General features: G+C 46.4%; 1 protein-coding gene across 1 annotated transcript in view; it reads left to right on the top strand.

Moving 5' to 3' along the window:
- LOC128902657 (lipoxygenase homology domain-containing protein 1-like) overlaps positions 1-13,801 on the top strand; it is a 153,655-nt gene extending 139,854 nt beyond the window's left edge. Inside the window, exons 39-42 of the mRNA XM_054186019.1 lie at positions 6,804-6,974; positions 8,056-8,194; positions 10,402-10,563; positions 13,321-13,801. Of these exons, the coding sequence (XP_054041994.1) occupies positions 6,804-6,974; positions 8,056-8,194; positions 10,402-10,563; positions 13,321-13,801 (953 nt within the window). The remainder of the gene's footprint in view (positions 1-6,803; positions 6,975-8,055; positions 8,195-10,401; positions 10,564-13,320) is intronic.
- The last annotated feature ends 219 nt before the right edge of the window (positions 13,802-14,020 follow it).

The following is a 14,020-nucleotide window of genomic DNA, read 5'->3' as shown; positions in this document are numbered from 1 at the left end:
GCTTGTTCCAGTGACTGACCACCGTCTTAGTGAAGAACCTTTTCCTAATGTCCAATATGTACTTCCCCTAATGCAGCTTCATTCCGTTTCCTCATGTCCTACAGCTGGTCACCAGAGAGAGGAGATCAGCACCCTCCCCTCCGCTGCCCCTGGTGAGGAAGTTGTAGACTGCGATGAGGGCACCTTCTCTTCTCTAAACTGAACAAGCCAGGCTACCTCAGTCTGAGCAGTTGACTTATGGGGTCTGTTGCAGCTGATAAGCATCACAATCTGTTCCAAGTATCTTCACTTTGTGTAAAGCACTAAATACAGCATTAAAAGAGCCAACATGGGTAACAACCCTCCAGGATGAGCAATAGAAGCCAACTATTGGTTTTGGAAAACAACTCCATAATGAGAATAGCAGAAGAGCCAGGAAGAAACACTTACGCTACCTTCACAGATTTATGATAAAAAACAAATTAGTATCCATGGTATCATCCTGTTTCACGCGTCCTATCACAAAGATGAGCTACAGGCATTACAGCACAAGCAGAAGACGCAGAAAAGATCTCACAGTCCAGAGCTGACATAAAGTAGAAAAAAGAAAAGATGTAAGCAAACAAAACATCAGACTTGGAGAGAAGGTGAAGACTTGAGTGTTTACGTTGCGCAGGTCATTCATTTCCTCCCAATCTCCTGTAACTGCAGACCATTCATTACAGAGTAGAAAGAGCCCAAAAGGCCAGATGTAGCTGTATAATTATTGATTCCGTAAAAGCTTCTCTTTTCTACAAGCCTCTTTTGCTCCTCTTGGGGACAAATTATCCCGCACCCTTGTTAAATGCTTTTGCATGAAGTGTGCCTCACTAAAACATAAAATGTGCTTCAATCGCAAGAATATCATCTGAGAAACTGCTATATCTTCGCTCTGAGCTGTGAAGTGGTTTTGCACAGGAGTAGTATATCTGTAAGATATGGGAGTGGGGTTTTTTGTCTGAGAGTAATTTAGGGGTGGTTTTGATCCGAGTCAAATCCTGGACTGAGCAAGTTGCATAGCCAACGGAGGGGGGTGGGGTGGGGCAGGAGACCCATTTTCTAAAACTGTCCCAAGTGTTAAGCTTTTCCTTTGTCAAAGGTTGTGAGAGGTTTTGCATTGCCTGTCTGCTCTGATGAGAAAGGTTGCGGTGTGAACTAACATGATCCTAAAGGAGAGATATACAAAATGGATCTATTTTTATTCTGCCACTGGCTTGCTGAATGACCTTGCGTAAATCACATCCCCGTACCTCATTTTCAATTATGTAAATTAGGGATAAAAATTATTCACCTTCTTAAAGTGTTTTGAGATGTACTGATGCAAAGCTAGATGCTACAATTTTAACACCTCACAATTAACGCTCCGTTTCTAGCAATCTGAAGCTGCTATCAAAACTCCCACCACTTTCTGGGTGATGTCTCATGCGGTGGGGTTTAGGGATGGATGATAGTCTAACCAGGCAGGGGATAAGTAATGTCAGAAGACACAAGGCTGATGAACTGTCTTTGCAATGGTCATTACTTTTATGTTTCAGAAAACGTGATAAGAAAAAAATAAATATGCAATTAGGGTGCTGATCAGCGCTGGGTGATGGTTGTGAATGGCTGGGCAGCAGCAATTCTTCACTGGCCCCTCAGCAGTCAATGGCCTGAGCGGGATTCTTCTTTTATTCCTGTGGGAACATAAGCACCAGTAATGACCACTGTTATCCCTGATCAGGCATCAACCGTTTTCAAAACCAAACCAAAGAAGATCTGCTGCAGATAGACAAGGGGTAGAAAGGAAAATCGATTAATATGGCTGGAGAGTGGAGACGGTTTAAACTTCCATGGACGTGTGCTCATCCAAGCCTGGGTGTGGTTCTGCCAGCAGGGATTGGATCCCACCAGCTCTCGCTTTGCAAGGAACAGCTAATATTCACTAGACCAAGGTCAGTGACCAGGTGCCCGGTGGGTGAGTTGAGAACCCACCAGACTCGGTTCGTTCTCGTTCTTTTTCTCCCATCCTCCCACGTTTCCACATGTGTCAGAACAGCTTAATATTTTAGGGGTGAATATAGGCTGGGGCAAGCGGTGGCTGTTCCCAAGAGGGGCTAAGGGAAATTTTTGTGCTGCAGATTGGGGTTTTAGTTAAATGAAGCAGTAACTTCATTATCTGTGTCACATCTACCGCTTCTGAAGTCAGACTCGATTGTGCTAATCACTGCAGAGATACATGACAAGGAGCTTACACTCCAACCTGTCTGTCCAATGTCAGGAAAGCACAGACTTTTAGCATCGCCTGGGAAAAGGGGAAAATGATCCTATGAAGACCTTGCAGACAGACATAGAGGGTCCTCGCCCAGCATCACCCAGTTGTCAGCTTCAGCCCTTTTGGAAAAGAGGATAAATGGGATAAATAACTGCTCTTTTGGATAAGGACACTTGGGGAAGAGAATACATTTCCCTACACGACACTAAATTATACAACTGCCAGAGTCAAGCAAGCAAAGTGATTCTGTTTTCCCCAAAGCTCTTCTCCTCTAATTACATTTGAAATGTTTTCCACGCTATTGAAAATGTCACTTCCAGCTGCGGACCATTAAGGAGCCTACGTGGCACAGCCACGGGTTTTATTAGGGCAGGTTTGCTGATGGGGATTTCAGTGGCAGCAAACCAGGCCTGGAGCAAAGTACCTTTTGTTACAAACGTTGAACACTTGCTATGGTGATAAGGGATCTTCCACAAAGGCACAGTGGCGGGCAAACCATTTTGAAGACCGAGACCTGCATAATAAAGCAAGGACTGCTCAGATATCCTGCCCATGGCAGGGGGGTTGGAACGAGATGATCTTTAAGGTCCTTTCCAACCCGAACCATTCTATGATTCTATGATATGCGCTATTTCTTCCCTTCTGCCCCAAAAGAGTAACGGAGACAAATGTAGTGGTCCTGGTTTGTACACTACACTGCAGGAAAGCCCATGATGCCCTCCAAGGCATTTGTGTAGCTGATTTGTGCCTAAGCCCTTGTTCTCCTGGTGCTGTTGGTCAGGGTGCCAGAGATACAGACAGATCTGCTCTGGCTCTTCGGCAGGCAATGAAAGTTAAATGATGGAGCAGCTGTGGCTTTCACAGTGGACCAGGGTCCACCATCCAACAGCATCCAGGGAAAAGGCTGGTGAGCCATCCCTGCAGAGATCCTCCAGCATGGCCAGGTTCTGTGAGCAGTGGACAGGACCTAGGAAAGTCCTTCCACCCTGTTACATCCCCACCACTTCTGTGATTCCTCTTCCTTCACTGATGTCCACTCCATAAACCGGCTTGTGCTGAGGATTTGATGACTCTGGTGTTACATCTGTATGGGATGTAGTTTCCTTTCCTGATGTTTCTTAGGTGCTGTAACATCTCTGAGACCATTGCTCTGAAAAAGCTGCACAGGAACAGAAGGTGGAAACAGGGTAATATCCCGAAACCAGGATTTCATGACCTGAAAAGGGATTCTGCAAACACAGTTTCTTCTTTCTCCATCCGCTGATGGGCCCCCATGGCACACAAAGCCAGCTCAGTGGAGGGAAAGTCTCACATTTAGGCTCTGTGCATAACTGGGCTTTGTGCTTTTGTCTAGATCAATGCAAAAAGATATTAAATATATCTTTTCCCAAACTGAAACAAGAGGAAACCAATACTTTGTCTTTCTTCAGCCCCAAACCAATCCTTCCATGCCATCCATCCATCCATCCATCATCCATTTCATCCATCAATCATTCCATATCAGCTTTTACAGAGAGTTTAATGCTGTGGCAGTGAAAGCCTTGGTGTGACACCACTCCTGGCACTGGGGGGCATGGACAGGGCAGGAAGATGTGCTGCTCTGCACATAACCGTTCACCTGGGGTGAATCATTTATCTCGAGAAATGAAAAGCAATAGAGGATACTCCTACAGCTTCCAGGGTTCCCAGTCTAGTTAAAATTGCTAATCATCATGAAGAAAAACAGGAAAAAGGATAGACCGATTCTAGTGAGGGGGAGGAGAACTATTTTTTTCCTTAAAGCAGGCAGGAGGATGCTTTGAGGCTGTAGCAATGCTTTTTTAAGAGCGACCAGCCATCTCCTTGATTTCAGGTACCCTTGTGCTGTAAAGGGACACCCTGTTGGTATTTGCTTTCCTGTGTTGAGCCCCTGACAGAGCCCAGAGCTTGGTCTTTAAATAGCCCAGAGCTGATAAATGCACCTTTTGCAGGAAACACCAGGAAAAGCTGCAATTTGTGCTTGCTTGGCCTTCAACTCCAACACGTGCTGGAAAGTCAGCCCTGGCCCATCTCTCCCTGTAATGAAAAAGCAGATTTTTTGCAGCAGCTCTCCTGGTGAGCGGCTGGTGGGACCAGGCCAGAAAAGAGGGAGGAGAAGAGGGAGTGAGGCTGCGTCTCACTCAGTTTCTCTCCTCATACCACTGCTTATCTCTGATCCTGTCCCAGTCATGCTGTTCACTGCTGTCAACAGGACTAAGATCACCAATTTATTCTATCCTGGTCTGCAGACATTGGTCTCTCTCACTGGAGAAGGATGGGAAGTTTTCTTTCTTTCATCCTGTACTTTTTTAACTAAAGTTTTGATGGAAGCGGAGCAGCCCCCTGAATATGCTGCAGAGACGTTCATTGAACTTAAATGGAAATGAGCCTGCCAAAAAGATTAAAGGCTGACACTGCCAACATGTTTAGAATAAATTTCCAAACAGCACCAAAGAGCGAGTTGCCCCAGTTAGAGAGTGGTGGGAGCCTGAGGAACTTGATAAGATCTGCCCAGGAGGCAATAAACTGGTGAGGATCTGTGAGGGCATGGCACACCAGCTCATGCCCAAAACCCCTTCATACCCTTCTTATGCTGCTGGAGCCTGGAGAAGGTCTTACATGTTTGGGTGGTGCATCCAACTCCCCTGCCTGGGTCCTGCACAGGTCTTGTCACTGGCACATGGCACTGTCCTCCCAGTTCAAGAGAGACACGAACGTACTGGAGAAGGGCCTCAAAGATGGCTAATGAATTGGAGCATCTGTTGTATGAGGAGTGGCTGAGAGAGCTGTGACTGTTCACCTTGGAGAAGACAACGCTCAGGGGGATTTTCTTGATGTGTACAAGTATCTGATGGGGGGAATAAAGAAGATGGAGCCGGACTCTCCTCAGCAGTGCCCAGTGATAAGACAAGAGGCAATGGGCACAAATTGAAATACAGGAAATTACATTTAAACCCAAGAAATAAGCTTTTTTCTCTGCACAGATAATCAAACACTGGCACAGGTTACCAAGAGAAGTTGTGGAGTGTCCATCCTTGGAGATAATCAAAACCTGAGTGGTCACAGCCCTGAGAAGCCTGCTTTAGCTGACCTTGTTCTAAGCAGGGGGTTGGACTAGGAGGTCTCCAGAGGTGTCTTTCAGCCACAACGATTTTGCAGTTCTGTGACCCCTAAATTGGAATTTAAGGGGCAAGTGGTGTCTTTGGTTGAGGTCTGTGCTTTGTAGCAGGTGATTTCCTAGCCTGAAGAAAGTTCAGGAAGCCAAAGTACAAAACAAGAATGGCTGTGAGGCTGTTAGAGAGCTACCAACACATGGTGTGGAGGGATCGCAGTCCACAGGAGCAGGGTGACTTGTTGACATAACTCGAAAAGGTACCATCATTTTCTTTTCAGGGCTAAAGAAGATTAATATTTGCAAACTAAGGAAGTAAGCACATGGCAGTGAATTCTTGGAAGCGCAAGAGCTGTTTAGTGTCTCTGGGATGTAAATAAGTCAGCAGAGATCTCTCATCATGAACACAACCTTTCTCTGTTTGACTAATAAGAGCACTTGTAAGTAGAACTGTCAGAACCTTCTGCCCACCAAAGCTCAACAAGGGCTTCTTCTATTTCAACAGAGATCAGGAAAATGTTCCCAAATGCCCTTTTCTTCATTTTCAAGTTGTTTTTCCACTGGGGAAAATAAAAAAAAAGAAAGGAAGTAGAAAACTATAAGGAAGCTATGACTCCTCAGAAGGGTCAAAGACATAAGTTAGGTGATTTGGTGGTCCCTGACAGAGCATCCATCCTTTAGTCTGTCCTGCGTTCATGGCCAGTTGCAGCATTAGTGAATTCACTGTGGTTGCTTGGCAAGATCAGGCTAACATAGGTAATTTCCTTGCTGGCAGGGTCAAAAGAGCAAGTTGCAATGTACCTTCTGACCTTCAAATCCAAATATGAAGGGTTTGGGGGGCCATAGAGAAAGACATTAAACCCCACAGCTGGTCGTCCACTAGCACTCCCAAGATGGACACCCACAAACCATGCATACACGGCTGTGTCTTGTTTAATAACAAGGGTTTGTTGTCCCTAAGCCCAGTGCTTGTCTGGGACGGTCCCTGCGTTGGTGTGTTGAGAGGGGGCACTCCAGACCCATCTCTCCCTGCTCACTGCTGCTGTTACTGGTATTGCAGCAGCCCCATTTTGTGTGAAGTGCTGGGCAAGGACAAGAGGTGGCCCCTTGCCCAGAGAGCTTGAAATCTGGCTTATCTGGGACCACGCTCCAACTTCCTTATATCTGGTCAAAAGCCAGCAAGTCCCTGAAAAGCATGGCCTGACTCTAGAAGAGGGATCAGATTATGGTCTTTAGCAGGTCATCATTGCTTTTGGTATCAGAACAACATCATGTTCACTGGTGACATTATCTGAAGCATATATTTTCTAGCACCAGCCGGGTGCTCCCGAGGGGAGGTGTCTCACCTTCTTACCCAAGCTATGTGTAAATATCAAAATATTTTTTGTTTGGTTGTTTTACTAGGAATTGCACCAGGTTGGCACTTGGAATATATTGACGTTACAGACTCCGCCATGGACAAGACATTTCGTTTCCAGTGCGATCGCTGGTTGGCTAAAGGTGAAGACGATGGCCAGCTCATAAGGGAACTGGCTTGTGCCAATAATGACATCCTGGAACTGAAGGAACGGACTGGTAAGTTTAGAGTTGACTAAGAGTTTAGAGTTTAGAGTTGACACACTGCTCCACTAAGGGTTCCCCAGCAATTGGTGTTTGTATTTGCAGGCTTTAAGGGTTGAATTACTTAAGATTCTCCTTAGTTCAAAAGTGCAACGCTGTGATAAGAAAGAAACAAATCAGGATTTATGAGGAAGCAAAAAATCTCATTTGGGGTTGAAACTTAAGAGGGGCCCATCTGCAGCGGTTCAATCCAACAGTGAGCCATAAGGACACGTGGTTATGGTCTCATTAGAAATAATGGGCTTGAGTCTTTGAGGTGGAAAATAAGTTCAGTCCTTAAAGCTTTCAAAGTAACATTGCTCCAGCTTCCTCCTTAACATGTTCTGGGCTACTAGCTCAAGTATCCCAGCTGACCACGATGGCCAAGCTTAACACCCCATAGCCCTGGGCCTGCTCTGGGTAATTCCACCGAGTCCAAGGTAATTACACTGGTGTCTAATGAGGTGAGCAGGAGTTATTTAACTGCACTGATGATATGCAAAGCGCATCTCCAGAATTCCTGCACCACGGTGAACTTCTTCAGGAGAGTCCTGGAGAGTCAATAATCACATTACTTCAGTGTGATTTCACTCTGCCCCTGCAAAAAAACAGCCTTTCGGTTAACATTTTATGTACTTACATGCCACCATAGCATCCGAGCACATCCCGAGGGGTACATGGATACCCTCACTATTCCTGTTAGGAATGGTGGCACAAAAACTGTAGGATTTGGGCTGTGTTAAAAAGGGGATGCTTAGCACAGCAGGGAGCTGGACACTGCTTGTTCAAGAGCAGCTCCATCTACTCCTGCTAGCTGATTGAGCAGGACTCATATTTTTCATGTACTCTATCCCTGCGTGAAATCCACAGCACGTAGAAGTCAAAAGTCCCACAGATTTCAGTGTGGTTCCGTCCTTATTTTGCAAATGCTTTCTTGTGTGCTGTGATAAATATTAGGAGGAGAGTTTTTAAGCAAAGTGACAGCCAAATTAAGAAATTTTTCTGGCCATCTGCTCTTCCTTTTCTGTTTAACGTGTGTGTTAATTATGCTTTAAAGCCTATGAGATTGTCACAGTAACAAGCGACAGAGAGGATGCAGAAACAAAGGAAAACATCTGGATCATCTTAGAAGGAAAGATGGGCCGCTCGAAAGAATTCCTTATGGAAAACTCCTCCAAGAAAAGGAGATTTGAAAGGTAGTGGGACTGCATGGTGGGCTAGATGGACTCCCCACCAGTGGTGTGTCTTCCACAAACGCCACCTCTTCTTCAGGATGGTCTACAGAGTTGCGTAATGGCTTCTCACCTGGAGTAAAAGAATCATAGAATCATAGAATTGTTAGGGTTGGAAGGGAGCTTAAAGATCATCTAGTTCCAACCCCCCTGCCATGGCCAGGGACACCTCCCACTAGATCAGGTTGCTCAGAGCCCCATCCAGCCTGGCCTGAAAAACTTCCAGGGATGGGGCTTCCACCACCTCTCTGGGCAACCTGTTCCAGTGTCTCACCACCCTCATGGGGAAGAACTTCTTCCTAACGTCCAGTCTGAATCGACCCGTCTCTAGTTTTGATCCATTCCCTCTAGTTCTACCATTACCCAAGATCCTAAAAAGTCTCTCACCATCTTTTTTGTAGGCCCCCTTAAGATCCTGGTAGGCCACTAGAAGGTGTCCTTGGAGCCTTCTTTTCTCCAGACTGAACAACCCCTACTCCCTCAGTCTGTCCTCATAGGAGAGGTGCTGCAGCCCTCTGATCATCCTCGTGGCCCTTCTCTGGACACATTCCAGCACGTCCATATCTCTCTTGTAGTAGGGGCTCCAGAACTGGACGCAGTACTCCAGGTGGTGTCTCACGAGAGTGGAGTAGAGGGGGAGAATCACCTCCCTCGACCTGCTGGCCACGCTTCTCCTGATGCAGCCGAGGATACGATTGGCTTTCTGGGATGCTAGTGCACACTGATGGCTCATGTTGAGCCTCTCGTCCACCAGCACCCCCAAGTCCTTTTCTTCAGGGCTGCTCTCAAGCCAGTCACTGCCCAGCCCGTATCGGTGCTTGGGATTGCCCCTCCCAGATGGAGGACCTTGCACTTGGTCGTGTTGAACTTTGTGAGGTCTTGTTGAACTTCAAAAGGAAGATGTACAATTAGTTTCAGCTGGGCAGACACAAAGCAGGTTTAAAAATTATAAGAAAAAGGCATTTGGTAAAAGGAAATGTAGATGATGCATGTGTGTGTGTTTGTGTCCTTTTCTATTAGTAAATACAAATGGGCTCCTGGCGAGCCCCTGGGGAGGCTGTGTATTTTTGAGCTGGGAGGAGCAGAAGGAAGCTGGAGGTGTTTTTAGTTCCTTTTACAGCATCTCACTGGCAGTGGGAATCAGAGAGAAAGTAAAAATAGTTGGAGGCTAAATGTTGTCAGAGCTGCTCAGATTTGACTTTCCAGATGAATCTTGGCGGGGGGTAAGGCTGAAAGATCACTGTCGCGTGAGGGAAAAGCTGAATATCAGCGTCGTGCGCAGACGAGCTGGAGGCGCATCCATGTAATGGGGGGGTGATTCCTTCTCTCATGCGGGACCAAAGTGCTCCGGATGTGAGATGGGTTTTCCACTTTGTTTAAGGACACAGCACGTCCTTAGGAGACGGGAACCTCTTCAAAGTCGTGGACACTGCTGATGTTCTGCTGCTTTGCAGGGAGGAAAGGTTTTTCTTGCGGCTCTGTAAAGGAAGGTGAAATGACAGCTGATGTAGACTCTAGTATGAATGGCTGAGATTTCATGAGAGATCGGGGGGAGCTTCCTCCTGACCTTCCGCTGATGGTGTCTACAGTGGAGTTAAAGACACCACTCTCCAAAGCATCACTCACAGCCCATCCTTGGAGGCAGGTTGGAACAAGGACCAGTCCGAGGAGACAAACCTAACAGATACGCGGGGGACATGACAGGGAGTCAGACAAGGGTTTGGCAGAGGCCTATTGTTTCTCTAAACTGTTTCCAAGCTGAGCTTCAGGAAGGGTGGCTGAACTAGCAAATTTAAAACAGCTATGGTGGGTAGATGTGTAACAGATACAGTATCTGTCAAGGATGAATGAGTAAGTGCCAGAGGGGAAATTAGTCATTCTTTAGCTTTATCTATAATGAGGCAAATTGATTTTGTGTGTGGAACAGCTCAAGTTTATCCTGGAAAGTCCTAGTGGCAACAATTTAATGTCACCCTTAATCAGAGAAAATACTAAATTTAAATATGGAAATTATACTTTGTGTTGAATGATTGTAGGTTAAATCAAATGACTTTAAATGAAGGCTTATCTTCTATCTTCCGTGGCTATGTGCAAGTTAGTTAATGTCCGTATGAGACAAGTCACTGCCAGCCTTCAAGGTACTAACTGAAACTGCTCCCTCTTTCCTGTAGGGGAGCAACAGACACATTTCAGTTTTCTTCAAAGAACGTTGGTGATATTGCAGCCATCTGTGTTGGTCACTGCCCAAAAGATGGGAAGAAGTCATCTGCAAAAGCTGATGTCTTCTGGCACGTCCAAGAGATTATTGTGACGGAGATGGAGCTTTGCAACAAGTAAGTGCCTTCACATCTGCAAGGAGCCGCTCCAGGAGGGCATGGGGAAGCTGAGCAGCTCTGCATGCGTCCTCCTGAAGCACTTCAGACTTAAGCAATAGTGGAAAGGCTTACCAAATCTTATTCCCTTTCTGAAAGCTAAGGACAAGCTGTGTGTTGGGTACAGAACACCCCAGCCTGACCCGCCTGTGCGATTTCTGAGTTGTTAGAGAGGGAATTTGCATGTGCCAATAAGTTTATAAACAAGTTGGCTTGGGTCAGTCTTGCAGCTATGACAAATTAATGCCTCCGCTTGTGGAAAATACTTAGACTGACTGAAATTTAAGGGGTTTGTAAGATGCTCTGCACACACTGGCCTTTAGGTAAGTCTTGTAAAAAGAGCTCTGAGAAAAAAGCTGAGAGTAAGACAAAACCTGAACCTCCACTTCACACCAGTTTGGATGAGAGATCCTTCTGGTGTGGTCCAAAAGGCCCACTGGAAAGGTCATGCAGCTCAGCTACTCTGGTTTGAATACGACTGAAATCTGCCGTGGTTGAAGAATGAACATGTCTGAAAAGCCCCGAGAACGTCAGATCCTACAGGCTTTGGTCTGAGCCCCGTCTTTTGAAGGGGTGACGTTCACAACTCAGGGGGCAGATAGCTCAGGGACTAGGCAGGAGCCGCAGAAGATCATCCATTTGCAAAATAAACTCCTCTTGAGAGAAAATATCTACCACTTCATTGTGGATTTCTTTTCTTCCCTCTGATATTTCCATTGCTGCTAAAGAATTTAACTATAAGGAGTTTGTTCCAACTGAGACAATTGAGTGTTTAAGAAGAAATCCTTGAAGTGGTTGGGTTTTTTTAGAAGCTAAGAGTCTCTCCTAGCAAATTAATCAGACAGCAAAAGAGCCACAATAATATTTGCTGAATGAAAACTCAGTCAATTACATACTAAAACATGTTCTTTTCCCCTGGTGGGGAAAAGCCTGGAACCCTTAAAAGTCCAGCTGTGCAATCAAATCCATGCACTAAACTCATTGGGAGCACTCTGAAACTGCTCAAGTAGTATGTTTTGAAGGGGCCAGAGGTCTTCTCATAAACCCCCAGCTTTTTTAAAGCTGTATTAAATTAAAGAGGGCAGCCAGGAGATACGGGTAAAGCCTGTCATTGCACTGAAGCGGGGCTCCGGCTCTGCAGATGCAGCACTTCTCAGCGGTGTTTGCTCTGCAAACCATCAACTGGAGCGGACTGCGCCGTTAGAGCAAGCGCTTGCTCCAGGTATTCCCGATCCCAAACATTCCAAAAAACCCCACCCAGTCTAGCCGAGGACCAAATTAAAAGAGTTATGAGACTGCTACAGCAGTAGTTGTGAATTATACTGGGCTGTTTGCCTTTTAATAGTTTATCTTAGTATGTGAAAGGGCTGCTTTTAGGAGCTTTTTCTTGCAAATCCCAGGGCCAGAAAGGTCATCTTTTTTCTTCTTGCCCCTCTTCTTTTTTGTTCTTGCCCCTCTTGAAAACTGGCACGCTCCATTATAACTCCAGACCATGAGATATTACATAGCCCAGGAAATAAAACTGCAGTGTCGGGCAACACCTCCACCCCACCCTCATGCAGTTTTTCTGTCCCTGAGACTAAAATTTTGCTCCCACCAGCATTTCTCATTTACAAAGCTTCTTCCCAGGGGAAGAAGTGCTTTCCTTTGGCTGCGGAAAACGTCAAAAGTGTTGGAAACACTGCTGGAGCTGCAGTAAACCCTTCCTCCAGGTGTTTATTTTACGCACACGCGCTGCAATCCAGCTACGCTCCCTCCAGGAAAACCTGCTGCAGTTTGGCGAAGGGGGAAGGGAGGGAGGGAGGGAGGGAGGGAGGAGGGGGAAAAAAAAACCTCGCTTGGAAATGATCTGCATCATTGGAAATGAAATACATCATTAAAAGCAGAGTGCTCCAGCCTCTGGCCGGCTGCCAGGTACGTGGTAATTTATGGACGTGCTGTGTGCTCCCTGCGCATCCCCACAGGCAGCACTGCCGAGCCAAGGGCTTTCAGCATCTGGTACCTATCAGTTCTGTGCTCCATGCCTTTTTTTTTTTTTTTTTTTTTTTTTGCCTGCTAAGGATGGGCTGGCTGATCTAGATGAGGAAAGGGGGAAATTTAAACCTCCTCCTCCCATCTTTCCTATTCCCTATTTCCTAGCCCAACCTTTACTGTGCTGTCGGTGAGGATAATTGGCTGAGCTCCCTTCGAGAGCTGCAGGGATGAGACCCTGCTCTCAGATCAGTTAAACTCAGCGGCGCTGGGCTGCATTGGCTGCAGGATTGATTGATGGTCCTGCCTCGGTGGGTGTGTAAATGGAGATGCCATTGCGCAGGCAAAAGAGGTGACAAGTGGCCCACACCATCCCTCCCATGAGCAGGGTGTCTGGGGCTGTCTAGAGAGACGTTGGGTTTGCCCGTTGCAGTTGCGATGTTCAATCAGGGCTGTCGTTCTAGAGAGAAACTCTAGTGCTAGCACATACGTGGAAAAGGACTGAAGCATTTATATATGGCAATTTAGAAGCAATGTCCATAACATTTAGAATCATAGAATCACAGGGTGGTTTGGGTTGGAAGGGACCTTAAAGACCATCCAGTGCCACCCTCTGCCCTGGGCAGGAACACCTCCCACTAGACCAGGTTCCTCCAAGCCCCGTCCAACCTGGCCTTGAACACCTTGATCACACCCAATAACACGGCCGTCCACACCATTAACATGCTGCTAATTTTCCTTTGGCAGATATTATTTCAGGTGCAACGTGAAAATCCCTCTGCGTTACAAGAGGCGGGACTACAAAGTCTTCGAGTGTGCCAAGGTCACTGAGAGCTTTGCCAGCAAAGCCCGGAGCTTGGTGCCAGTCAAATACGAGACCATCGTGGTCACAGGCTTTGAAAAGGGCGCAGGGACCGATGCCAACGTGTTCATCACCATCTTCGGGTTGAACGGGGACTCGGGAAAGCGGGCGCTGAAGCAGAAGTTCAGGAACCTCTTTGAGCGGGGCAAAACCAACAGGTTTTACCTGGAAACGCTGGACATGGGGGAGCTAAAAAAAGTCCGGATTGAACATGACAACAGCGGTCTGGCGCCGGGCTGGCTGGTGGAGCGGGTGGAGATCACCAACTCGGCGACCGGCGTGACCACCATATTTCCCTGTGGGAAGTGGCTGGATGAAAACCGGGGCGATGGGTTAATCTGGAGGGAGCTTTTTCCTAGATACTGAGGAGGGCAGGGCTGCAGGAGAGCTTCCATCTGTTCTGTATGTGCGTTTTTGTCATTATACTGTTTATATTGCATTTTACTTTTTAAAATGCTGCCTTTTATATTGAGAGATTTTTCGTAGCAAGGTGTGCTTCCTGGGTTAACATTTTGTAAAAGCAATGCTGCTTTTTTTAAAGCACATATAAAATTGTGAATGAAATAAATAAATACCTTTCTCGCT

The sequence above is a fragment of the Rissa tridactyla genome, chromosome Z (genome assembly GCF_028500815.1).
Source record: "Rissa tridactyla isolate bRisTri1 chromosome Z, bRisTri1.patW.cur.20221130, whole genome shotgun sequence".
Taxonomy (NCBI): Eukaryota; Metazoa; Chordata; class Aves; order Charadriiformes; family Laridae; genus Rissa; species Rissa tridactyla.
The sequence above is the reverse complement of the archived record's forward strand: the minus strand, read 5'-3'. Positions and strand labels throughout refer to the sequence as shown.